General features: G+C 65.0%; 2 protein-coding genes across 3 annotated transcripts in view; one reads left to right on the top strand and one right to left on the bottom strand.

The window, feature by feature from the left end:
- Window positions 1–2516: 2516 nt before the first annotated feature.
- Window positions 2517–6626, top strand: LOC120600131 (uncharacterized). Its single transcript, XM_039859456.1, has 3 exons — window positions 2517–2921; window positions 3787–3914; window positions 5112–6626. The coding sequence occupies exons 1-3, from the start codon at window positions 2817–2819 to the stop codon at window positions 6070–6072; spliced, it is 1194 nt and encodes a 397-aa protein (XP_039715390.1). The 5' UTR covers window positions 2517–2816; the 3' UTR covers window positions 6073–6626.
- Window positions 4288–9722, bottom strand: part of OGFOD3 (2-oxoglutarate and iron dependent oxygenase domain containing 3) — a 14714-nt gene continuing 9279 nt past the window's right edge. For both annotated transcript variants that reach the window (XM_039859459.1, XM_039859458.1), the window contains exons 7-9: window positions 9395–9548; window positions 4734–4857; window positions 4288–4554 (exon numbers count right to left, since the gene is read on the bottom strand). In XM_039859459.1, coding sequence (XP_039715393.1) covers window positions 4418–4554; window positions 4734–4857; window positions 9395–9548 — 415 coding nt within the window. In that variant the 3' untranslated portion in view covers window positions 4288–4417. The remainder of the gene's footprint in view (window positions 4555–4733; window positions 4858–9394; window positions 9549–9722) is intronic.

Raw genomic sequence — 9722 nt, 5'->3', positions numbered from 1 at the left:
TCCATCCGCAGCATGGCCAGGCCAGGGGATGCTCCCTGGGGCGGACCCCCATCCCCCGCCTGGCAGTGCCCACCTCCCTGCCAGCCCCTCAGGGGCTGCGTGCTGACGTCCTGTGTGCTTCAGAGTTTAAAAACGCTAGCAGATGCTCCCACACATGTACACGCTCGCACACACATGCTCATGTGTACAGGCTCACGTGTACACACCCACGTGTGCACTCGCACCCACACACAGCCCACACACATTCGCACGGCCCTGCCCTCCCCCGCCCCCGCACCCAGGGCCACTTGGTCAAGGCCAGGAAGGTGACGGGCAAAGGCCAGGCTGGGTCCTGCGGGCACATCTGCCACCCGCTGGGCTCCTGGCAAGAGGAACCAGGTCTGAGCCGGCAGGAGCCTGAGCTGGGGAGGCCGCACAGGGGGCCCAGGGTGGGCGTGGGTGCCGCCCCTCCGCCAGCATGGCCCCGTCACGGGGCAGCCGCACACTCAGAAGCGCGCCCTCTCAGGCAGGCGGTGGTCCTGTCGGTTACAGACCTTGCGACCCCGCCCCTGACCCTGTGTCCCAGTCCATCAGGAGCCCCGGAGGGACCGAGCCAACAGGACACGTGGCAATGAGGAAGCGTCCCTCGCAAGAACTGCTCCCGCGCGCGTGGGCCGCGAGCCTGGGCCCTGTCCACTCCGCAGCCGCGTCCCCGGCTGGGCACGCTCAGCCTTCGCAATAAAAGAGCAGCTGTTCTGGGCAAATGCGACTTAATGACAGCGACCGGCTCCCAGGCACATGTGCGCAAGGCCGGGGACCGTGGCCTCGCTCCCACTGGCCAGGGCTGGCGCCAGGACAGTGCTGCCCGCAGGCTGGGGGAGGGAGCACTGGGCCCCTCGTCCCGTGACGGTCCCCACCCCGCCTCCCTCCGTCGTGGGGCAGCATGGCCCCCTGAGACTGGGCCCCCTGGGCTCCGACGGGAGCCAGCCAGGCCTCCTCCTTCCAGCTCTGCCTCAGGACCCTGCGGCTTCTCCCCCTGGTCACACTTACTAGGGGTGGGGCGGCCAGCAGGGCCCCTCAAGAAAAAGGGACGCCATCAGTATGGATCGCCCTGGTTCTGTGGATCACCCGAAAACATCTGAGCAGTCCCCCAGGCCCGGCCCCCGGCCCCCGGAGGGCACTGGCCATTTCTCCCGTTCCCCCGTCCTCAGGAAGGCACTGACCCTGTCCCCCCCATCCCACAAGCCTGGGGGCCTCACCCAGGGTGACCCCCATCCGGGGCCGAGGGGCCATGGGGGGTGTGGACAGGGAGAGGAGGGGTGGGGATGGCACGTGGAAGCGGAGACAGGAGTGGCAGCCACTGCACTGGGTGCCAAAAGCTGGCCTTCCATCTGGGCCCAGCCCCCGCCTCCAGGGCAGTGGTGGTCAGCGGTCAGCGGCGGAGCCGGGAGGGCCGCCTGCTGTCTGGTGGACGAGCCCCTGGAGTGGGGGCAGCCAGGCTGCTGGGCGAGGGCCCTCGGCACTGAAAGGCCACTCGCCCACCAGCCAGGCCCGAGGATGAAGAAGCCAACACGCAGGCTCGGCCCACAGCTTGTTTAGTGTCCAGGAAGCACTCAGCTCCAGTCGCCTGACCACTGCGCGGACCCCCACCCTGCTGTCCATCACGGGGTGCTCTGGGCTGCTTCCAGGACCGTTTCAATGATCACTTTAATTCGGGGTGCATGGGCCCACCCTTCCTGCACCCCCATCTTGGAGGGGATCTGTGTTCCGAGGCCATGCAGTTTGGGGGGAGATCAAAGCAACTCCTTCTGCAGTTTGGCCGTAGAGAGACAAAGACCCCTCCGAGGTGTCCGAACGTCCTCTGAGGCTGGACCCGCTGTCCTGGGCTCAGCCCCACGCTAGCGGGGACCAGAACGAGGCGTCCAGCACAGGATGCAGGGCGTATCACCGGGGTCCCCAAGCAAAGCCAAGTCCAGATGGGGAGCTGGCCGGTGCTGGCAGCTTGCACCAGGAGGGGCGTGAACGGTGTCCCTCGGCCAAGGAACCGCTGCCCTCGCGGGCTTTGTCCTGTCTCCTGGAGGTGGCGGAGGGGTTGGCGGAAGGTGAGGAAGAGCCAGGCGCCAGGAACCCGGGCCGAGCCAGAGGTCTTGCTCCCCGGGAGGTGGGTGGGCATCCGGTTGCATGGATGCCCGGGCGGGCGATGGGTTCGCCAGGCACAGGCACTTTCCTGCCTCGCAGGCTGGGCGGTCTCACTGGGTCTGGCTGCTGCTCCCCGCAGGGCAGTGAGATGGACACATGCCTCACCCCCCTCACCCCACCCCACCCTCGCCGCCAGCTCGGCCAGGCACTCCTGGCCCGCAGGAGAGAGGCCTGTGTGAGTACCCCCTCCCCCTACCCAGCGGGTCCCCAGTGGGGAGGCAGAGCCCAGTGTGCTGCTGAAGGCCACTGGAATATGTGTCACCGTGTCACACCCACGGCTGCTGCCCTTTGTGTCTGTTACGCATCAATCAGGAGGCGTGCGCTGCACCCCGGACTCCCTTGCTGATCGCCCTTCCAGGAGCTCATTCTCAGGGGAGTGAGCGGCACCTGCAGCCAGCAGACGCCTGTTCACCTGCCCGGCGGTCCCCGGCAAGTGGACCTCTTGTGGGGCTGTGGCAGTGACAATGCCTGTGTGGGGGGAGGTGGCCCTGCCAGGGAGGGTGGCCGAGCCGGTTTGCAGAGACCTGAACCCTTATCTGATTCTACAGCAGTGCACACCCAGCTGACAGGCCTGACCTGGTCACCTGGAGGACTGGCCTTGCAGGGCAAGACACTGGGGCCCCCCACCCCCCCATCCCATGCAGAAAGCACTGGGAGCTCACGTCCCTCGCCCCCCATCAGATGTGAGAAAGGAGGAAGCTCGGCCAGTAGAGAAGGGGAGCCCCACTCCCTGTAGGGGAAAGGTAGGTGGCTGCAGCCCCCCAAACCATCAACCCGGGAACCCAGGAGCCCCAGCACCATGCTCAGGGACGGGCTTTTCCACTGGAATTCCAGACAGATGACTCCCGAGCAGGAAGCGGGGCTGCCAAGGCCGACGGCCAGGAGCTCCAGGCTCCCGCCTCCTCCAGCAGCAAGCGCCCGGCCCCTTGTGGCTATGGCCAGTGCACCGGGGACCAAGTGGCCCCAGGGCTGCCCAGGGCAGGCCTGAAGGCTGGACGGAGTCCAAGGCCAGGTGGCAGGGTGGTGGGCAGGGTTGGAGCAGGGAGGTGGCCTCAGCGGTGGGTGGCCTGGGGACTGGCCCGGTGCCACAGCCCCCTCCCTGTGCATCCCCCCGGTCCCCAAGGCGGCCCCTCCGATCCCTCACTGAGCTTTTTTGTTCCTGTCTCAGAGCCGAGTGACAGGAACTCGATGGGCCACCTGGGTCACATGGTGCCTGTAGGACAGGGGTGAGCTGGGAACTTCCCCGCCAGCCCAGGGTGTCAGGCCACCCTTTGCCCTCGCGGCCAAAGGCACCCGCTCTGTGATTGAAAGTCCAGAGCCTGTGTCTCACCCTAAAACTATGTGTCAGCGTGAACTGCCGAGAAACAGGGAGGCTTACGGGATGTCGCCCTCTGTGCTGGCCGCTGCCCTGTGCCAAGGTCCTGGCTGGCCCCGTCGGGGAGGGCCTGGGGTCTGGGGGTGGGGGAGGGCTTCTGTCCTGGCCTCCCCAAACTCCACATCCTCACCCCGCCCCCTCCCTTCCCCATCTCCCCCGCCCCTAACCGCCCCCCCCAACTCTACCCCGTTCCTCCGGAAACTCCAGATCAAGACTCTCCCTCTTTCCCACAGCTGCCAGGGGCCTCGGGCCTGAAATCTGAGTCTAGGCTGCTGGATTCTCCCCTGCTTGGCCTCAACATGCTGTGTCTCCTGGGTCTGCCTGATGGCTCTGTCCCCAGATCACGCACTCGGTTTGGCGAGTAAGACTTGTTGTCGCACGTGGCCTTCCCAGCTCAGAGCACTTGCTGGGTGTGAGTGGGGCTGGGTTTATGGAAGATGCTGCGTCGTCGGCCAGGGTCCCCACGGCTGGCATCTTGGCCCTTGGCCCCCCGTCTACGCCCTAGACCTGACCCCTACCTGGAACCTTCTTCACGGGTGTCATGAGTGCTGATGCTGCTTCCCAAGTGGGGGCTGCTGGCCCCACATGGCACTGTCCCGAGCAAATGACTCTTCTGTCTGCGATGAATGGGGCTGTCTGCCCAGGTGTGGGGACCCCTTCCCGCTGGCTCAACGCCAGGCGGACCGCACTTCAACGGCACCCAGAGCAAACACACAGGGGTTGGGAGGCGAGAAGCTGGTTCCCTGGATTTACTCACAGATGGAAAAGCATCGGAACATGAGCAAATCCGACCCCAGTGACTCCTAAGGCACCTTGTTCAGTGACCTGCTGGATGTGGCTACTTCCGGCCGGTCGATCCGTGGCCTACGTGAGGGCGGGGTCTGCGATGCCCAGGTCGGGGTTGCAGGTGAAGGCGATGGTGATGGCGTAGCGGGTGCCCCAGTGGACCTTCTCCACCCGGTGCAGGTTCTCGGACCCCGAGGTGAAGAAGGACACCCGGCCTGGGGGAGGAGGCAGGAAGGCGTGGAGGCCACGTCCACTGCGTTCGTGCCCAAACGGCGAATGGGGGTCGCCCGCCCTCCCCGGGAGCTTGCCGAGGCAGGAGGTGGGCAAAGGCTGGGTGCCCCCGACACGGCGCAGCATCCCCCCTGGACCCGCCTGCCGCCCACCGCACGCCCACCTGCCCGGGGCTCCACCGTCGTGTTGGCCCCCTCCTCCACGAACACGAACCGCCCGCCGCCGAAGTCGTCCAGGTAGTCGGACAGGTACAGCAGCGAGGTGTAGTCAAAGGAGCCGTAAGTCACCTGCGGGCAGAGGGGTGTCTCTCATGCGGCCGCTCGCCGCCTTGCCCGCGGCACGGCAGCCCCCCCGCGCTCCCCTCCCCCACGCCTCTCCAGGGATTCCCGCGCAGCTCCGAGTGTGCACGGGACCCACGGTGACAAGTCCACGCCGTGGTGACTCCTGGACGGGGACCGTGCAGCACACCAGCCCACAGGCCTATCTCCTCGTCAGGACAGGGAGCGAGGGTCAGTGACAAGCGCATCTGCCCCTTCTTTAGACACCAGCAGCCCCGGCTCCCTCCAGTCGTGGCAAGAGGCAGGCACCAGAGACAGCATCGTGTTCTGGAGCCCAGCACCCTGCTGTGCCGTCGTCCTGCCTGCCACCTCCAGGACGCCCGTCTTCCCAGCTGGCCCTCCGTCCGCACTGAGCACGTGCGCCCCCCGGAGCCCCTCCGTCAGTGGACCCGCAGAGTCTGTCCTCGAATGTCGGGCTCTCTTTGCGTGGACGGTCTTCTGGAGGATGGTGTGGGGGCAGGACGGGGTCTGGGCGTGGACCCTGACACTGCACCCCGGCCTGGGAGAGGGACCGCCAATGGGTTCGTAGCCGCCGACCGCGTCGCTGCAGCTGCGAAGCCCTCGACGGTCGGCGAGGAGTTGACCCTGCCTGCTGCTAAGGACACCTGTCGTGGACTTTTAGGAGGCTGCAGCGCGCAGGTGGCTTGTGAGCGTCTTTCGGCCAGCACGAATGGAGCAAATGGCAGAGGGTCTGAGGCTGGGCCGTCAGGGACCCGTGCGTCGCCGTGGCACGCGCTCCAGGCCGAGTCTGCGGGCGTGGACAAGGCAACGGGCTGGTTTTCGTGCCATCTGTGTTCGAGAAGATGGGCCTGGGGGTCTCTTAAACGCCCTTCGCTGCCAACCAGCACCACAGCTGCAGCGCTGTTCGAGTCTGTGAGCGATCACACATCGGGAAAACGGAATCGGTCACTTCGTGCCGGGACGTGCACGGACGGGGTGGCTTTCTGTCTCACTGCTCAGGTCAAAGCGGTCGCTTCTGAATGTGAGTCTACGCACTGTGTCATCCACAGACAAATGCTGGCTGCCCGAAAACTGTCACCTGAACGTAACGTGACGTTGCAGGATGTGATTGAAATGATTGACCCCACTGAAGTGTGCGCCCTGGGAGGAGTCGGGCGCAGAGCACACACATCCTCCGTCTCTCAGACGCGAGGCGGCTTCTGAAGCCAGCCACTGGCCAGAGCTTCTGACTTACGAGAGCTGCTCCAGAGATCTCTCTTGGAAGAATAGTCACCACGGGCAGCACATTTCAGTGACACAGAACGGGTTGCACAGTTTGCTCATGTGACACAGTCAACCTGCTTAACCAGCTCGAGCTGCCGCCTCGGGGAGAAGGGCAACTGCGTCCGAGTCGGCCGACGAAGCGGCTGCGCTCACAGCCACGCGGGAGTTACGGGGCGACGAGAGAGCCCCCGGATTCTTGGCACGTTCCAAACGTTAGCAGGGCTTTCAAAGGAGATTCCGCTCGGCCGTGAACGCAGCCGCTTTCCGGCAAGTTGTAGAACCGTGTCATCACATGTTACAATGTAATCGTAGAAATAAAGTGCACAATAAGTGTAACGTGCTCGAATCATCCCGAAACCCAACAACTGCCCCCGTCTGTGGGAAAATCATCTTCCACAAAACCAGGCCCTGGTGCCAGAAAGGTTGGGGACTGCTGACTGACAGCATCGAGGGCGAAGAAGCCGTGGGGTGGACGGAGGGGCTTGCAGTGGGCAGAGGGACGTGCGGCAGACGGAGGCGTGGACGGAGCCTGAGGGATCTCCTGCATGGAAGGAGGAGCAGCCATCCACGTGCCACACTGAGTCGGGTCCAGGACAGCTGAGCGTAGCCCGGTCCAGTTATGGGGCCACAGATAAGGAAGAGCGAGTCAGCGGTGACCGGTGTGGCAGCCGTGGCCGTCTCCGAGTGGTGCTCCGGGCCAGGGGACAGGGACCAGACTACGGGAACCAGGATGGCGTGTCCAGCCAAGGGGTGCATCTTCAAGCATGAGAGAACTTGGGGTGCAGGGCATCCGCTTCTCACCCAGAAGCTCTCCAGCCGCCCCCCAGAAGCAAATGCCCAGCCGAGCCTCCCAGCCCTCACCACCCATCACCCACCTTGGCGTTTGTGACCTGGCCCCCTGTGCACACCCGCCTGCCGCCCGCCTCCACCCCAGCTCTCCAGTTGCACGTGGTCTCTGGGGCTCCCATGCAGTATGTGGGGGCGAGTGGGAGAGAGTCAGGCTCCTGCCCCATGCGTCTCGTACGGCTCCCACAGGCTGAAGCCATCGAGAAGTAACCACCTGGGCGGTTCACGGGTTCCAGTCATTTTGGTGTTTGGTGAACTGATGCCGGATCAGGGGCCCCAGAGGGGGTCTTGGTGGGGGACGTGGAGCCAAGGCCAGGTGTGTAGGAAGGGTCCAGCCCCATGGGGTTGCGCACGGCATGGTGCCGAGCTCACAAGGTGACGCTGGGTCTCATCACCTCGGCAGGCTTGCTGGCCCTCCCTGCTGCTGAGCCCAGCTCCTGTCAGGGGGCATGGCGGTCATGGTGGGGGGTGAGCTGGTTACAGGGGGCGGAGGCGGGAGAGAGGGCTTTTAGACCTTTCGAGCCTTTATCAAATGTGTCCCCTGGCTTGGCCAGGGCTCCATGTCCTACTCCCACGGTGCCCACAGGAGTCTGTACTCCTAGCCCAGCAGCTCAGACGCGGCATCCGGGCCTGCAGCACAGTGGCATGCGTGACGCCGGGGGGCCGTCCTTGGACGTCTCTCCCTCACACCCCGACGCGCTCAGGGAAGCGGTCCCCAGGCTGCAGAGTGTGCGCTGTCCACCGCTGCCTGAGCGTGAGAAATGGCATCTCACTAACTTCTTTCATTAACCAGACACGTGCTCCCCGTGGCCTGGGGAGGGGACACCTTCCCTGGGTGACACAGACCACCGCCGTCTCTTCGGCAGCCAAACAGAGATTTAAGCCAAACCTCAAATCGCATGAAGCCACGTCCGGTGTGACCCCCATCTGCGGGAACCCCAGTACCCACCAGGCTGCTCAGACGTTTCTGTCCCAGTTGCCTTCCCCCCCACCCCGACTTCGAGGGGTTCTCAGGAAGCAAGTGACATTCGGCGCGGCCGTGGCCTTTCCCCACGCCGCTCCAGCAATTCGTGCTCACGCGTTTCCCTTTGGAAAACCTCAAAGGTTTGTCTTTGAACACTGGGTGCCTGGTCTCCTGTGGCGAAGCAGTTTGGAAGGTTGCGTGGCTGCTGGGTCGCGGGTCACGGGTCGCCACACATTACACAAAGCGGGCTGGGGAAGTGGGTGTTGCCTGCTGCAGGGCACCCGCGATCGAAGCAGGACTCTTGGAATTTTCTCCCAAATGCAGCTTCTCTTCGTTGGCCGCCCTAGCGTCTCCTGCTGTCTCGCCGCTGGGTCTTGCCCCCTTTCCAAAGCAGCTCTCCAGGGACGCTTGTGCTTCACTCGCTTTGGCGAGTCTGCTCGTGGGCTCATGAGAACGGTGGCTGACACAAGTGTGCAGCGTGGGAAAGAGGCACAGACGGAAGTGGCAAATGAATGGCAGGCGGGTCACGCGCGGACTCAGACAGGGTCAGGTTCCAACTCAGAGCCCGTCACCAGTGCGGCTCAACTGCCGCCTGCCACTCACCGATGGGGTTCTGACATGTCTGCAAGCACCTGACTCATCACGGTCTCGGTGCGGTCAAACCTCCCTGCTCACGTTACCCTGTGCCTGCAGCCGCTGCCCAGCGCAGGCGCCACCGCCCAGCTCCGCCCCAGCCCATCGGGCGCCAGGCTCTCAGAGGGCGCGTGCCACCCAGGTCCCTCACATGCACAGGTCACAGTAGAGTTCCCGCTCCCGTGAGCATCGAGTGCCTGATGGTCCAACGTGGAGCTGAGGCGGAGATGCCGGTGCTGGGAACGGCTGCAGACACAGATGGGGCTTCGCTGCTCGCCGGCCGCCCACTTCCTACTGAGCGGCCCGGTTCCTAACCGGTCATGGACCGGCACTGGTCAGCGGCCCAGGGGTTGGGGACCCCTGCTGTCAAACCTTGGCTCTTCCTCAGCAACATCTACGATTATCTTACGCCCAGGGTCTTGGCCTGGCACCCTAATGAAATAACAGGTCTGGGTGACTGTTCCCACAGGTCAGTGACTACTGACGTCATGAGGGGGCGGTGGACGGGGCCCGGTCACGGGTGCACTGGGCTGGTGTCTGAACCCACTGCAGGTGAATGAGCTGGCCCTGATGCCCCTTGGACGTCCCCACGTCCCCGACCTGAGTCTGGTCCAGCCCCAGGGCCCCCGCTGCTTCCTCACGAGCGCGTCGCGAGCTTCTTGTCACCGTCACGTGGGAAACAAGCTTTACGTCCTCGACGGCATCTCCCAGCTGAGTGAGGGTGCACCCAGCGCCGGGGAGGGGCCGCCAGCCCTGGACGCACAGGCGCTGCCCAGGTGCTCGGGGCCCAGACGGCCGCGCTGGGCGGCCGGGACGCACCTTGTCCACGTGCGCGTGCCAGTACTCGTCGTGAGCCGTCCGGGCCTCCGTGCTGTTGATGCGGGAAAAGAACGTGGGCTTCGTCAGGTGCAGCGAGGACGCGCTGACGCCAAAGGCCCGGGCAACTGCGAGCTGCACCTTCTGCCGCACGTCTCTGCGAGGGAGGGCACACGCGTCACCGGAGCAGCACGGCCGCGGAGAGACTTCTCCGTGCGTCCCTCTGTGCCCGCGCGGGCCACGCTGACGCTGGAGGGCAGGAAGACAGACGTGCACACGGCACCCCGCACACGGCACACGGCTCTGTGCACACGGCACCCCGCACATGGCA

This window comes from Pteropus medius, unplaced genomic scaffold, assembly GCF_902729225.1.
Source record: "Pteropus medius unplaced genomic scaffold, Ma_sr-lr_union100, whole genome shotgun sequence".
Taxonomy (NCBI): Eukaryota; Metazoa; Chordata; class Mammalia; order Chiroptera; family Pteropodidae; genus Pteropus; species Pteropus medius.
This window is presented reverse-complemented; position numbering and strand designations above follow the sequence as displayed.

What these genes read in the sequence shown, in the direction of transcription:
- LOC120600131 (XM_039859456.1), top strand. Translation starts at nt 2,817, where the DNA reads ATGCAGAAAGCACTGGGAGCTCACGTCCCTCGCCCCCCATCAGATGTG. An exon ending in CCACTCCCTGTAGGGGAAAG is followed by an intron (nt 2,922 to 3,786) that starts GTAGGTGGCTGC and finishes TCTTTCCCACAG; the next exon opens with CTGCCAGGGGCCTCGGGCCT. An exon ending in TCACGCACTCGGTTTGGCGA is followed by an intron (nt 3,915 to 5,111) that starts GTAAGACTTGTT and finishes CCCCTTCTTTAG; the next exon opens with ACACCAGCAGCCCCGGCTCC.